General features: G+C 36.6%; 3 protein-coding genes across 7 annotated transcripts; 1 reads left to right on the forward strand and 2 right to left on the reverse strand.

Annotated features, from left to right (window-relative positions):
- Window positions 1-2,964: 2,964 nt before the first annotated feature.
- On the forward strand, window positions 2,965-5,372 carry LOC106645381 (mitochondrial glycine transporter). Of its 2 annotated transcripts, XM_014361227.2 has the most exons (7): window positions 2,965-2,985; window positions 3,240-3,397; window positions 4,086-4,204; window positions 4,282-4,366; window positions 4,441-4,620; window positions 4,698-4,866; window positions 4,943-5,372. In XM_014361227.2, the coding sequence occupies exons 2-7, from the start codon at window positions 3,344-3,346 to the stop codon at window positions 5,224-5,226; spliced, it is 891 nt and encodes a 296-aa protein (XP_014216713.2). In that variant the 5' UTR covers window positions 2,965-2,985; window positions 3,240-3,343; the 3' UTR covers window positions 5,227-5,372. The 2 variants fall into 2 exon arrangements, with proteins under 2 accessions (XP_014216713.2, XP_014216715.2); XM_014361229.2 differs by lacking the exon at window positions 2,965-2,985 and having other exon boundaries at window positions 3,389-3,547.
- A 348-nt stretch (window positions 5,373-5,720) lies between these two features.
- LOC106645377 (luc7-like protein 3) lies at window positions 5,721-10,529 on the reverse strand. Of its 4 annotated transcripts, none has more exons than XR_001339165.2 (9): window positions 9,963-10,529; window positions 9,561-9,809; window positions 9,278-9,484; window positions 9,021-9,182; window positions 8,730-8,953; window positions 8,574-8,659; window positions 8,389-8,496; window positions 7,739-7,937; window positions 5,721-6,276 (listed from the first exon to the last, which is right to left on the reverse strand). XR_001339165.2 is itself a non-coding variant. In XM_014361223.2 (8 exons), the coding sequence occupies exons 1-7, from the start codon at window positions 10,065-10,067 to the stop codon at window positions 8,426-8,428; spliced, it is 1,104 nt and encodes a 367-aa protein (XP_014216709.2). In that variant the 5' UTR covers window positions 10,068-10,529; the 3' UTR covers window positions 5,721-6,276; window positions 8,389-8,425. The 4 variants fall into 4 exon arrangements, 1 of the variants encoding a protein (XP_014216709.2); XR_016293315.1 differs by adding an exon at window positions 6,722-6,890 and having other exon boundaries at window positions 7,739-8,496; XR_001339164.2 differs by having other exon boundaries at window positions 7,739-8,496.
- A 1,169-nt stretch (window positions 10,530-11,698) lies between these two features.
- On the reverse strand, window positions 11,699-13,127 carry LOC106645369 (uncharacterized). Its single transcript, XM_089595994.1, has 5 exons — window positions 12,915-13,127; window positions 12,697-12,831; window positions 12,395-12,589; window positions 11,996-12,217; window positions 11,699-11,920 (listed from the first exon to the last, which is right to left on the reverse strand). Exons 1-5 carry the CDS (start codon window positions 13,125-13,127, stop codon window positions 11,699-11,701), a joined length of 987 nt encoding a protein of 328 aa, XP_089452120.1.
- Between the last annotated feature and the right edge of the window lie 3,016 nt (window positions 13,128-16,143).

Raw genomic sequence — 16,143 nt, forward strand, 5'->3', positions numbered from 1 at the left:
CCTATAAAATCTATAGCGACTCACTCTAGAAAAAACACTAGAAAAGTCACTAGATTATAATTGGTGATTAAACGAACTTTGATCAATTATAAACCAGCCGCAACTGATTATGTAAATACAAAATGAAAAGTTAACATTGTTTGTGCTGTTTGCGGCAAGTTTGCAATGTATCTTTCACCCGAAAGTATAAATATATAGGAAGTCAATATTCGTATAAAAGGTGCATTGCAAACTTGCCGCAAACAGCACAAACAATGTTAACTTTTCATTTTGTATTTACAAAATCAGTTGCGGCTGGTTTATAATTGATTAAATGGCTCTACTGCAAGTAGTAATAATCATTAGGATCAGCGCCATCTAGCGGTCGTGATTTTTTTGGCCAAAAATTGCTTCTGAAATTCTGAAGGAGAGCTTTAGGCAGCTTAGCCCTAGAGCCATTTAGTCACTTATAAACCAGCCGCAACTCTTGAAATAGATACAAAATAAATAATTAACGATGTTTGTGCTACTTGCGGCAAGTTTGCAGTGTATGTTTTACACCAATATCGACCTCCCTTATATTTACACTTTTGGGTAATAGATGAATTGTAAACTTGACGCAAACAGTGCAAACAACGTTAACTTTTTATTTTGTATTTATGAAATTAGTTGCGGCTGGTTTATAAGTAATTAAATGGCTCTAGGGCTAAGCTGCCTAAAGCTCTCTTTCAGAATTTCAGAAGCAATTTTTGGCCAAAAAAATCACTACCGCTAGATGGCGCTGATCCAAATGATTATTACTACTTGTAGTAGAGCCATTTGATCAATTATAAACCAGCCGCAACTGATTTTGTAAATACAAAATGAAAAGTTAACATTGTTTGTGCTGTTTGCGGCAAGTTTGCAATGCACCTTTTATACGAATATTGACTTCCTATACATTTATACTTTCGGGTGAAAGATACATTGCAAACTTGCCGCAAATAGCACAATCAATGTTAACTTTTCATTTTGTATTTATGAAATTAGTTGCGGCTGGTTTATAAGTAATTAAATGGCTCTAGGGCTAAGCTGCCTAAAGCTCTCTTTCAGAATTTCAGAAGCAATTTTTGGCCAAAAAAATCACTACCGCTAGATGGCGCTGATCCAAATGATTATTACTACTTGTAGTAGAGCCATTTGATCAATTATAAACCAGCCGCAACTGATTTAATAAATACAAAATGAAAAGTTAACATTGTTTGTGCTATTTGCGGCAAGTTTGCAATGTATCTTTCACCCGAAAGTATAAATGTATAGGAAGTCAATATTCGTATAAAAGGTGCATTGCAAACTTGCCGCAAACAGCACAAACAATGTTAACTTTTCATTTTGTATTTACAAAATCAGTTGCGGCTGGTTTATAATTGATTAAATGGCTCTACTACAAGTAGTAATAATCATTAGGATCAGCGCCATCTAGCGGTCGTGATTTTTTGGGCCAAAAATTGCTTCTGAAATTCTGAAGGAGAGCTTTAGGCAGCTTAGCCCTAGAGCCATTTAGTCACTTATAAACCAGCCGCAACTCATCTTGTAGCTATAAAATGAAAAAATAGTTATACATGTGTTTTTGGCGGCAAGTTAACAATCTATTTTCTACCGAAAATTTATCTTTAAAAGTATAAATACATAGGAGGTCAAATTTTTGGTAGAAAATAGATTGTTAACTTGCCGCCAAAAACACACGTATAATTATTTTTTCATTTTATAGCTTACAAGATAAATTGCGGCTGGTTTGTAATAAGCTAAGAGTCTCTAAGCGCTAAAGCCCTCCTTGAGAATTTTAGGGCTACTTTTTAGTTCAGAAATCCGCAACGCTAGATGGCGCTGATTCAAAAAATCATTACTATAACTATTACAGTAGTCATGTAATCAACTATAAACCAGCCGCAACTAATTTTGTGAGTATAAAATAATAATTTGACAATGTTTGTGCTGTTTGCGGCAGTTTACAATATATTTTTTATTCGAAAATTGACCTCTAAAAGTAGAGATATTCTATACTTATATAGTTTAATAAAATCGATCATGTGGCGCTACTTATAGAGATTATACTAAAATTTCTACACATAACTTTACGAATATCTTACACCGTGCTCTTTTTAAAACAGAATGATAAAATAATAATCAGTCATCGATCTGATACTTTATATTAGTTTGTAACAGTTTTTCCTTCATCGTATTGCGACAAACTGAAAAAAATCACACACTAACAAAGCAAAAATAATTTTTATCATTTTTTTAACAAACAACTTGTTTTTAATACAGCTTTTTTCAAAAACTATTTAATCAGCAAATCATCAGTGTTTTTCCCAGCATTTTCCTCTTGAGAAATCAAGTTATTTTGCTAATCATGATTATATGACAAAGATTGTCCACAAAATAAATGATTTCAAAACGACGTTGTTACTACAGAGGTGTACTTGTATAAAGCTGCTTTTGAAAAATGTAAATATTTTCGTAAGCCTGAGAAAACTAATACTTAATTTAAGTGATTTGACAATACAAAATGTTTATTATTTACGTAATAATTTGGTACATTCTCTATTTAACGCTAATATAAAAATTAATGTTGCAAGTATTAATATTACAAAACGGCTCAGGCACGGGACAAGCCGATAAGTACAGTATTAGTTGTCTTTAGTACTCCATATCTTCTCTTCTCTAAGCTACTACACACAAATCTGTAATAAAATCATGATAAATATCGCAGTTATCGTTGGAGCAACGAAAAGTGATCATTTTAAACATCAGTTTTCTCTTTAATGTTGATACTATTCAATATTTTCTGTTTCATCGTGAAAACATGCTAATTACTTATTTCACGGCAAAAACATAAAATTTCGTTTTTAGTACAAATAGTTAGCATTTTTAAGAGTTGGTGAAGTAAAGAGTTGAATGATCAGTGATTAGTCATGTATAACCTATGTATATGATGACTTGTCAAACATATTCCAAAAAAGATTTGTAAGATATGATACATTTAGTTAAGATATTTACTATTTATTTTAACTTTTAAATAGTATGAAACAATAAACCATTTTTAATTAACTGATTGTATTAGGAACAAACTAGTAAATGTTTAATTGTAAATATTTAATGCTTGTATTTTTATTCAAATATGAATATTTTATGATAACAGAATAAAATATTTGATTAAAAGAATTTTGACTTAAAATTATGAAAAAGAACTTAATTCTACTTAGTGTGTTTTCTTACAGAGAAAAATTTTTTGTCAAGATGATGTTTTAATCTTCCCATAAATAACGTTTGCCATTATTGTTTTATCAGTAAATTACCTTTTAAAGTTGTGGAATGTTTTGATATGCAATATCGTACAGCTGACCTTAAAAGTAAGGAAACGGAGATAACAACTGATGTAAGTATCAGAAGCTGCTCTCTTGTTTTAGTCAGTATTCTGGCAGTCACCTAAGAGCTTGAAATGAAGTTTTAACGTTTGCATTGGTTGAGTTTTTTTTTTTTTGTTTCGAATTGATTACCTGACTTGACCATGGAATCTTTAGGGACTGTAAGTGCTGTAAAAGTTCTAAAATAATTTGGTATTCAGCCATAGGAATGTGAATTAAATAAATTGTACTTTATAAAGTTTTTGAAACTTTAAACCATTACGAAAAATCTCCGATTTTCAATGGAAATCTTAAAGATAAGTTAACTTGATCCATTTTTAAAAAATAATAAACTGAATTACTTACTCTTATCATGCACGCATTATTCAATTTTATCAGAGAAAATTTGTCAAATCAGTACATTGACATGAAAAACATAGTTTATTGAAAGGAAAATTTACTCAGATTACCCCCTGTCCAATGCCACATTAACTTGACAACATGAGCTTTTGTTATTCTATTTTCGGAGTGATATGAGTACCCCCCAAGGAAAAGTTTTATCTTGAATAATATTTGTTTGAGTTTGGCTTTCCTTTATCAACGATTGCTGACGTAAAGAAATATTTTTTGCGACTTTCTTAAATTAGTTTGTCACCTTTGAAATTAAAAACTATTAATAGTATAATTTAATAGTTATACCATAATTATTTATTTTTTTAGTACCCTGTATTGAAATCGTTTCTTGCTGGTTCTTTTTCTGGTACTTTTTCTACTGTTTTGTTTCAACCACTTGATTTACTTAAGACAAGACTTCAAAATAGGGCAAACAGTCATTGTGGGTAAGTAATAGGTTGAGTACCATAAACAAAAAATTTTTAAATAGCTTGCCATATTAAAATTAACATCAATTCGGCAGACAACAAAAATGCGGTATGATATCGACCACAATTTCCATCGTACAAAAAGAAAATATTTTTGCACTATGGAGGGGCATCACGCCTGTATGTAAGACTTTTGCCCTATTTGAAATCATTGAATATATTCAACATCAGTAAACAAATATTTTACGTTTCAGTCAATGACCAGAGTGATTCCAGGAGTTGGTTTATATTTTTCAACTCTTCACTGGTTAAGGAGTGCATTAGACATTGACAGCCCAATTCCTCCCATCCAAGCTATTGCTCTTGGTGTAACTGCAAGAACGATTTCTGGAGCTGTGTTAATCCCAATAACAGTTGTAAAAACAAGATATGAGGTATATTTCGTTGATTAGATGGTTTTATAAAAAATAACCATGAATCTGATTTACTTGGATGACTTTTTTGTTTACAGAGTGGAATGTACAAATATAATAGCATAGGAGAAGCTCTTGGATTAATATATAAACATGAAGGTTTAAAAGGACTTTCAAGTGGCCTTGTTCCAACAATTTTACGCGATGCGCCATACAGCGGACTTTATTTAATGTTTTATACCCAACTAAGGGAGTTCACTTCGAGTAGTAAGTTTGTTAAAAATTTTTTTTTATATTGAAAAATATTATTTTAATGAGTGAACCGCTTAAATTTCTCTTGTAGAATTTTCCCGCATCAGTGACTTTCCAACTACTCACTTCAGTTGCGGCGTCATAGCCGGGATCCTCGCATCTGTGGTTACACATCCGGCAGACGTTGTGAAAACAAAAATGCAACTCTATCCACATGAATTCAAAACGTTGAGACAATCATTCGTTTTTATTTATTATAAATACGGTGTCTTGGGATACTTCAAGGGAATAGTACCTCGCATGCTCAGGAGAACATTAGTTACAGCTATGGCTTGGACGGTTTATGAACAAATAACGAGAGCAGCTGGACTCTGATTTGGTACTTCATGTTAGGATCTCTTTGTTATGGTGCGTTTCTCTTAACTGTACTATAAGGAGTTGGTCTTATCATGCGTGAAAAAATGTTACTATGAGCTCAGTATTAGGAATGGCTGGATTATTATTATTACTATACTTATCTTGATGTCATTGATACACTTTTTTGTATTATAATAGTTTTTTTTATCTTTGTGAATTTAAAATGTATATATGTAATAAATTATTTTCGTTGTACAGATCTCAGCTACGTTTTGTTAATTTAATAAGTTACCTCTGGTCAAAAGTTACTAACTTTGATTATAGACATAACAAAAATATATCTGATAAATGCTTTGAAGTAGCCAATCTTCCAGCTGACACCTTTATTTTTTAGTAATTCTTTATTCAGATACACTATCTAAAATATTTCTACATGGAACACTTACATTTTATATTCAATCCTTCTTGGTTGAATTTATTTGGGCATGTAATAACTTGAGGCAATTAAAAAATGAAATGAATTAAAAGACCTTTATTCTATGCTTACAGAAAAATTATTTATGGTACACAAATTTTTTTCATTTATTCGTTATAAATAAACTAAAACAGCATCTGAAGGTCCAAAACTTAGCTTTTATTATAACAAGATTGTTCAAATACTACAATTCAGATAATAAACAATGAACAAATTAAAAGTTGCATTGGTAACAGAGTAACAAAAAATCAAAAAATAAATTGTTTGATTGAAGTGACGAAAATTAATCTCACAACACGCATACTTATTATTATATATAAGTATGTGTATATCTGAATTGAGTGAATGAAAAATTGTGAAAATAGCGACATTCGCGCATCATTAATTTCGTCCTGAGGAGGAAAACATCATTCCGAGATTGCGTCCGAATCCCACGTTCTTGCCCATTATGTATAATCTCAAACCATAGTATGGAAAATCGTTACCTTTAACTGGATCCCCAGTATAGTCTGACTCCTTTTGTCTTCATCGTACAGCTGTTGATGCATAACTAATCTTATAAGTTGTATGAGTATTCGGCTGCTTTAATCTTCCTGAAAGTAAACAGTTGGCGTTGTTCATTGTGAGTAGAAACAAATATTGGATAGTATTGTCAAATACATATTGATTTATCCAGAAAATAAAATTGTTTACACAGATTCTTAATCTACTGTTCATCACTTCTAGAATATATAGTAAAATTTTAAAACTTGTCAACATATTTAGTTCTGTGTCGTATCAAAATTGATGAAGATGTCTTTTTAAGCACCACAAAAAATAATACATCCAGTAATCAATACCGTATGCATTTATTTTACGTGACGAAAAATTCGATTGACTCATCTTCTAATAATTTTTTAAGATGGGTCTCACATGAGCTCAAATTGTATTTTTCTTAGAAATTCTTATGTCTTATATTCAAATCTTACATACTAGATAAAAAAATCTTTTACCGCAGTTTAATATTGGTAAGATAAAAAAGTAAAGAAGTAGAAATACCTGGATGTACAAAATGTTCCAAATAAGTTTCTAATGGGCTTCAATTTAATGCTTTAATTCATACTTCGATTAAATATTTCAGATTCTTTTAAGAAAATTCACGACTGTATGACTATAGTTATCGCTTTATTAAATACGATTCTTACTATATGAACCAATTACCTAAGTTCTAAAAAATAATGTGAAATTAATTACTTTTAGTGATCAATAAGTCTATAATCCTCAAAATGTACATTAGTAAACAACTTATACAAGTTTATGCATGCAAATGTAAGAAAGACCCCTAAACCTGGGATTATCCTTTGGTTTATATGTTATGTGCAAGACCCACCTTACAAAAAAAAAAAAAAAAAAAAAAAAAATAGAATGAACCATTTCAGTATAAGTCTAATATTATCCTATTCTTATTTACATAATTCTGACAAATGCTGTGATTTTAAATATAGCTCATAGACTTCTCTTAACGTACTTTATCAGCACTTGTTTCTGACTAACTGTTTTAATAGATATGAACCATTTAAAACACGAAGGCGGAGCGTTAATTGTGTTGTTAATTATTTTTTAATGTTGGATGCTCTAGATAAAAGCAAACATAAGCGTTTATTACACAATGAATATTTATCACTCATTAACAGATACATGTGAATGATTGAAATAATAAATTACCATTAAGTATTATACTGTGGAACAAAATATTAAAAATGATGAAAGTATTTTCAATATTTATAACTTCTGTTTTTTATATTTTATACACGCTTTGGAGTGATAAAACGTCATTATAGCAATTAATACAACTAAACATGATGTAACTGTAACCAAAGAAAGCTACTCATACGAGAATTATACAATTTACACATAAGATTGAATTTTTGTCTGAAAAAAAAAAAAAAAAAAAAAAGTTAACTCTCTTTAAACTTTACAAAGAGAGCTTTAAACAGCTTCGAAAATATTTAGAAATCTTTAATTGAAAAAGAGAGGCCATTGTTTTCTTGGTATTATTCATTCCACCATAAATACCTCTGAATTTTTTGTGCGTAGGCAGAAGCTTAGGATTGTATATTCAGCACACTGTCGAGGCACATTGGTTTATTGGAAGAAGTGGGCACACTGTTTAATCCTCTCCGTTATAATAGCTCTAAACCGCTTTAAAATTCGTTACAAAAACAATCTACCGCTGTCCTTGGGGTGTATTTATCATTAAATTTGCGTGTACAACCTAAAGATACATTATCAACGACTAAAAGAGAGTAGAGGCAAGTGTAGGTATACCTTCTCCTACCTTGCTCTGTGTAACATTATAGGATTTTTTGTTTGTTTGTTTTAATTCTAAAGGTTATTTGCTTAACGTCTCAATACGTTTGCGTACGACTGGTTATTAAAAGAACTGTATGTAGGTGCAAAGTTTTTAAACTAGGCACCTTTTTTTTCTTAAATTTATTAGTAAATGAGTTACACACTGACAATAAAATTCATGTAAATAGAAAATCGAATGAAAAGTTAAAATATCAATCAAGAAAAGTAGAATATCAATCGAAATGAAAAGTACGAGTTGAAAAAAAAAAAAAAAATCTACTTTGGTTTAAAAAATGCAGCTAATGAAACTTACCTGGTGAAAAACAATCTGTACAGTAATTGAGACGTTAATAAGTAAATTGTAAAGTGCATACCTGAATTTTCGCTCACTCACTAACCGATCAAGAGTAGTTACTTGTGACTTCTACTTCGGGATCGGTGTCGTTTGCGATTTTGATGGTTAGAATGATGATCATGACTACCTGTAGAACAAAAATTCAGATGAAAATATCATTTAAACATGAGACAAGCAAAAATCGAAATAAGTCAGAGTACTAACCTCGGTCTTTATGGCGCCGATCTTTGTCTTCATCTCGACGATCGTGCTTTTCTTTGGACTTACTTCTACTTCGATGCTTAGAATTTCTTAAAATATAATTTTTAATCGTTAGCTTAAGCATACATAAAATTTTAAAGTTTCCAGTATAATTTTTACCTTTGCGGGTCACATCTTTTTTCTTCCTCCTTTCTTCTACGTCTGTCTCTATCATGATCTCCCCCCTTGTCTCCTCTATCTCCTCCCTTATCTCCAGCTCTGTCTCTGTGCCTATCTCTTCTTTCCCGATCTCTGCCACGGTCATGTCTTCGTCGTCTATCCTCTTCATCCCGTGATCGTTTTCTTTCCATATCTTTTTCTTCTCTTAGTTTTTCTCGCTTGCCCTGGAAAAATATTTAATTAATGCCCTGATAGTTTTTAAAGCATTTCTGTTAAATCTGGGAAGCTTACCTGAATCTCTTGCAGTGCACTCTTCAACCTGGCATAGCCCATATGCTGTTTACCCATTAAATGATCATCAATTCGTTGTTGAGCATCGCCAACGATAAGGAATGCGCCACAAACATCACAGACTTCCATTTGTTTTTCTTGGGCAGCAGCTAATTCTGCAGTCTGAAATGAATTATGAAAGATATACACGTATAAATAAATACAACAGTCATTTTTAGTTTGTTCAAAAGTATGAATAAGCTCAGCAAATTGCTTACTTGGTTGTAATGGCTATTGTCGTTGGATTTACGCAAAGTCTCCCTCTCTTCCTTTAATTGATCGCACAAACGCATCAAGCCTTGAGCCTGTTCAACATTGCCCTGAATTCCACTCTGTTCCGCTTCTTCCACCAGTTTGTTAATTTTTTCCGAGAGCAAGGTAATTTGTTCTTCATTCTTTTGAGTTTGAGCAGGTGACAATGTTGGCTGTGTGAAGAAAGAATTCATTCAATAGGCTCAATTCACATAAAACTACACATTGCTAAACATCCTTATTACTCACGGCTTCTGTCCTCCCAATTAAGGCCAGTCGTTGTTTGCCTTTGACAATTTTTCTCTCCACTTCGTTGAGCATGCTTTGGCAAAATCTGATAAACTCGTCTTCGTACTGTTGCTTGCGGTAACTGTAGGGAGCTTTTTCATACAATTCTCTGGCCTCATCGTCATGTACTTTCAAGCAGGCTCCCAAATCTGCCCTTGTATTAACAAACAAGTCATGTGGACAGAATTTGACGAGGTACAACTTGCAGAACTAAAAACATTTATCCATGTTAACTCTCATGATGGGAAATGTGGAGCAAAACGAATCAATCACGATTGTTTGCAATAACGAAAATCAAAAGTAAACTCAATACTGGAAAACGTAGGAAAAGATATATAGAAGACAACGAAAGAACCAACTCACCTCGGAGTCCTCCCAGTTGAGCTCCTTGGGTTTTTCGTTTGGCAAAACGTTTCTATTCCTGCCCATGAGCTCGTCGAGGAGCGCAGCAGCCGCCGCAGCGGCCATGGCTCTTTATAGTTAGTAATTAGATGTAAACACTTGATCCAAAAATCCAATAAAGTAAATTACGAGTGTGAACGTCTACCAACAGCAAATGATCAACGTTAGCGTAAGAGTTCAATTAGTTCAATATAACCTTTTCTTGAGCGCGTCGCACCTATACGCACAAACTTTGCGTAATAAGTATATTATTTGCTACAAAAACATACGACGACGCGCACGAGAGACGAGGACAAAGTCGGCAATTTCGGCTTGGTGGCGGCTACAATATGTTGTTGTTCAAAGAAAGGGTGAATTAATGGACTCTTGTTTGCGGTCAAACGGGTACTTATAAACGATAAAACTGAAGTAGATGCCACGAATCGACGGAACCACCAACCACGCGCCAATTTTACAAGAGATGCGGGGAAACAAAAGGTGAGAGCTGCAAACTTGTGGGACGAAAATCTCGCAGAGAGAGAGACGCGTGTGCGGAAGATGCGGGAGAATGGGAGATGCAGTCGGTAATTGTCGGTTGTCGTCCGTAACAACAGACGCCATATAGTCGGCACAACACCCGTATATATTCGTTTGGTTGACGGTGTCGCCGTTAGAGAGCGCAGAGAGGCTTTGGAGCTTTTTGGAACGCGAAATTAATTTTGAAACCACTCATTCGCAAACTCTCGTTGCGAGAGCTGTCATTATAATATATATTGTTGTCATTTATGCAAAAGTAGCGAAGCGTAAAGGTAAGCACGGGACGAGATATGAAAAAGAAGAAATGATAATACAAGGTTCAGTTGGAAAAAAGAAAAACACGGCAACAGTTTATTTATTCGTTTGTATCTCAATATTTGTAAACATACAGCATAAAGTGCAGCGTATATGTACATATGCCGCACCTTTTGTACGGGTGCAAATAATATATATACGACAAACAATATACCCTGCACTGTACTATTTATGATTAAGATCGCGCTTTAACGTATACTTATTCGATTTCTCTTTCGCAACAGGTCACATTGAAATACACATATTATATATACAACCACACGTTATCGCTGTAACAAATTTCGTGTTTTACATATACGTAGCGGCTATGGGCCCTTTCGACTCCTCGGCTCGTCTGCTTCGATCGTTATTGAATAAAACTACTTTCAAAAACTTAACGATAAAATCGTTTATATATTATTAAATAACATTAGATGTTTGTAAGTACGTCAGACAAAAAAAAAAAAAAAACATGCACGGCGTAACTTGACGATGCGTGTAAATGATGTGTGTATGTATAAATATATACCGATCGGACTGATATATATGGGTACGAAAATCGTAAGGGAATTTTCGATGATTTCCTCTCACTGGCGAGTGTGTTTTGTTGAATTTTGTGCAAAAAATTGACAGTTCTGAATCAAAGCACTTTAACTCCGATACTTTGATCGAAACGACGGAAAAGAAAAGAAAAGAAAAGAAAAAAAAAATCGATATTCCTCCAGTCCTGACGTTTCTCCCGATAGATAATCTAGAGTTAATGGTAAAATACAATAATAATAATAATAATAATAATAATAATAATAATAATAATAATAATAATAATAATAATAATAATAATAATAATGATAATCTCGGCCTCGACTGCGAGAGAGACACTTGGACGCCTAGTAGTCCTCCTCCTCGGGCCGGACCCCGGGGAACCTCCTGAGGGCCTGGGGCGACTGTATCTGCGGTCGTCTCTGCTGCAAGGGTATGTTGACCTCCTCGGGACTGCGGAACACCTGGTTCACGGGGAGGCGGTACTGCGGCGTCGAAGCCGAAGGCTGTGGACGGCCTCCACTCGGTATACTGTTGATCGTCGGGATGGCGTGCTGGGCCACGTACACCTGATCGTCATTTTCATCATTTCACTTATCGATCGGTATGTATTAAAATTGACGGGCGGGGATGTGTTTACTCACCGGTCGGCGAACGGGCGAGCTTGACCGGTACTCCCCGCTCTCTCGCTCGTCCGTGTAAATGTCGGACGGGAAGTACCTCTCGCTGTACCGCAGCGTGACGTTGGGCTTGCTCTCGGCCTCGTCGAGGTTGAGCGGCTTGTACAGGTACTCGTTAACAAAGTGGTACTGCGAGCTCTTCTTGCAGCTTATGTCCCCGTTCGGTGGCATGCAGATCAGGTGGACCTGCGTTCATTTCGATCCCGGGTTATAATATCATTGCTCATCGGGTGTTGCTTTATTTGCAATACCGATCACTTTGATCGCGTTTCAATGAATTGTGTTATTCGAGGAATCACGAAAAAAAAAAAAAAAAACGAAAAAAAAACCCCGCAGATTTGTACAAATAAAGTAAATAATGACCTGATGGAAGGTGAAGCCCTCGGGGCAGATCCAGGAGTGCCTGGCATTGTCCTGGCAATAGTGGAAGACCTCGCAGTTGAGCTCCTCGTCGGCGTAGTAGCCGGTCTGCTTGCCAACGCAGTCGAACTTGCTCTGGGGCAGCAGCAAGCTCAACCGGTCGGGTTCGTCCTTTTCCTCTTCCAGCTCCTCTTCGAGCTGTGGGTCATATTGGTCAGATTTTTAGGTTGCGGACGGGTTTCCAGCGGAGGATATATCAAGAGGGTTCGCGGGAAACAATGGATTGCATTTGCGTTTATGTGTACCAGTGCATAATATACCTTTCCGTTCTTTGTGAACTGCTGGGGTCGGCTGCCGCGGATCTGCTCGCGCTGCTGTTGGGTTAGCCTCACGGGCGTCTGGTACTCCCGGGACGCGTCGATCGTCGGTTTTCTGTAGACCTGAAAAATCGATGAAAAACCGATTTTTCAATTTTTTTCGTCAGTACCACATGCATGCGTACAAAAATAGATCAAGTACTCACCGTTTGTCCAGTGGGTCGGTAGATCGGCGTGGGCGAAGGCGTCACGGCGTTGTCCTCGTAGCTGTTGTCGCGGTAGCCGGGCGAGCCACCGAAGCTACTGTACAGTTGGCCCAGGCTTGATTTGCTCGGGTAGGCGACCGAGCGTGCCTCGATGTTGTCGTACTGGGCGGCGCAGAGCGCGGCTGCCCCGAGCAGCAGGCACAGCCGGTGCATTTCCTTTTTTGCTTTTTTTTTTTTTCTTTCCCTCTGTTCTTATTCGCTACCGATCTCTGTGAGCTGCTGACAAAGGGAGAAGTATGATTATTTTTACTTGAGGAATAAACCTTGCCGCAGCAAACATAATATTCTTTGTTTTTCTTTTCAGAGAACATAAATGCCAATATAGTAACAATTAGATTTATACAATTTGTTGTACAACAAAACCAGACTTTGCGAGAGTCCTCTACTTATTCTGTTGAGTTTCAAACTACCAGGTTGTGATGTAAAAAATCAAGCTACTATCCACGAAATTTGAATTGGCTTTATATTATATATAATTATATTCATAGCCTAATTAATCTAGTATTGTGTTAATATACTTATGCACATAAATACACATACCACTCGAAGTACCTTAAAAATCAATTTTAATGTTTGTTCAACACCAAAAAATAAACGTTTGAACATAAAAAAAAAAAAAAAAAAAATCGGCGGCGTTTGCGTCCCGCAGTTTTCGCGCTATACACCATAAAAAATATTGAACAAAAGCTAGACAGTTCTTGCAAAATTTCATGTCAGTCGGTCAGCCCGTAAACCTGTCGCGACCCACATCCTCGAGCACCTCGGCTCGTCTCGTAACCCACAGTCATACCTCATTCGGGGCAAACTGATCGTAAAAACAAATCTTCCGCGCTAGAGCTCTCGCATACCCCGCCGTCCTATATATACGGCAGCTGGCGGATGATAAACTCCGCCTGAAACAGCCTCTGCCCTCGTCCGTTGGCTATTACACGCGCGAAAGTCTCGAAAGTTGCTCCCAACAATCGAATCACGAGTCAAAAAGTGCGCGCCTGACAGAGAGACCGCAAAGAAAACTGCAGGTACGCAAGCCGTCGCGATCGTGAAATCGGAAGAAAGCGCGTGACCGAGTGTATACGAAGGAGAAGCAATACGCGCTCGTCCCTTTGTAATTTCATTGTCCACTTAAAAAAAAAAACAAAAAAAGGATAGTGTCTCGCGTTGGCGAACGATTTTTTTTTCAGAGAAGCCGAGGATTGCTGAGTTCATCCTCTCGCGATCGCAGATCGGTAATGGAATACACCCACGGATCGGCTTCGCGCGAAATTTGATTTCTCGGTACAGCACCTGTGATGATTGCCGGCAAGTGTGCCTTGGAACACTCGGCGCTGAATTAAAATGCACATATATAATTAATTCATCCATTGTTTCGTCTGTTATTTGTTTTGCTTCATCGACCAGTTCGCCGAACTTGTCCGCGATAAGTACAAGTAAGTTGCGTACAATTTAACAGCGACTTGTACGAAGAGACCGACTCTCGTTCGATATTAATTCTAATAACGAGATAATGGTACTTTCTCGGCTGTACGTACACTTGAGCCAAGAGAGAAATCGGCCGATCGCGCGTGCATGAGACTATTTTTGACGCGCTCGAATCCGCCGATTTCTCTCTCTCTCTCTCTCTCTCTCTCTGTTTTGTATTTTAACGATTAATCGGTCGTCGAGTCGAGTTCAGTGTCGCGTCGCGAGGCATTAGAGAAGCACCGGATAAGGAGAACAAAGAGAGGAGGGTCTCGCGCGTGACGAGAAGGTTCAACGAGCAAGTTCACGCGAAGAAGCGTAATCTCGATTTCTCTGGCTTTTTCCTCTGTAGGTACGATTGGTTGAGCAGACACTCCATTGTGCTCAAGTATTCGAGACTCGGCGCTTTTTTTTCAAGCTTACGTCAAAAAGTGTACGGTATACACTTTTACCATCTATAGAATGCGTGTATCTAGTGCACGATGACAACAAAAAAAGTGAAAATTTCTTTTGAATTTCACGGTCAGGCACGCAGTGCGATCGGAGAGAGAAATTTCACCAAATAAAGTACAGGTACATCGCACACCTTTGTACGCGCGTAAAGTGACGAATCACCGGTTGGCGCTTTCTACGTCAACAAACACGGATAGTTCAGAGATATCTGTTTATCCTCTATACGGCCAACGATGAAAAAAAAAACTTTTCCAACTCCATCGTATAAACAATCGGTTCCTCATTTTCAGAAAGCCGTTGCACCCATGCACGCCTCGTTTCCCTCTTCGATACTTAACGAGCCGATCGTGGTTTCGTCATTGTATCCTCGCGAGAAGCAGCCTTAGAACAAAAGATACGTAGGTGTACCCGCAAAATTGCCAAACGCCGCGAAAGGACGAAAAAAAAAACTTTTGTATTTGTTTCGAAATTCCGCGTGTCCTACAGCGCGCACACGCGTACCCTGTCCCCGAGTATGCATCACCGAAAGAAAGCCTTTTAGGAAAGAGACGATCAACCAACCGCAAAGTGTTCTATAAAAGGCCAAACGTCCGCCACCGCTGTCGTCGTCGTGGAAAAAGTTTTGAAAGCTTTCGCCGAGCCGCGACCGTTCGGTTAATGAAGCCCGCGGGTCGTTATACTCGCGCCGGAGAGCAAAAAAGGGGCGGGGGGAGCGCAATTTCTTCGCTTTGCGTCCGCGCGTACGAAGGAAACTTAATTAATAGCTTTTACAGCAGGGCTAACTTATTCCTATGTGTACATATATAGCTGCATCGGGTGATTAGATGCGGGTTTAGATTGCCCCTGCCGTTGTTATTAGTTTTAATGACAAAGTATATGCAATTGCAGTTGAAATTAATAATAGCTGGTGTGTGCGTGTGTGTAGACAAGATGATGTATTACGTGCACGATACGTGATAAGTATATTTTATACGCGTTACCACAGACAACTGGTGAATTAATGGTTGTATACACTCGGCATTTCTCATACAGATGGATTGAGTTTGATTATGGTGATCCTCCTGGTATGTACATGGGTATCATGCACTTTGGAGATAAATAGAGATAAATGTGTATGCTATTCTGTATACTGAACACTCAATTCCCTACATAATAGCTATAGTGATGACACTTCATTCATGGGGGAAAAAAATAGAGTGTACGACAAATTTCTCTTTCTCAAGTTTACAATGCATGTAATCAGGTGTATATTACAAAA

This window comes from Copidosoma floridanum, unplaced genomic scaffold (genome assembly GCF_036245765.1).
Source record: "Copidosoma floridanum isolate Cflo_tuat_1 unplaced genomic scaffold, Cflo_Japanese_pri ptg000029l, whole genome shotgun sequence".
NCBI classification, from domain to species: Eukaryota; Metazoa; Arthropoda; class Insecta; order Hymenoptera; family Encyrtidae; genus Copidosoma; species Copidosoma floridanum.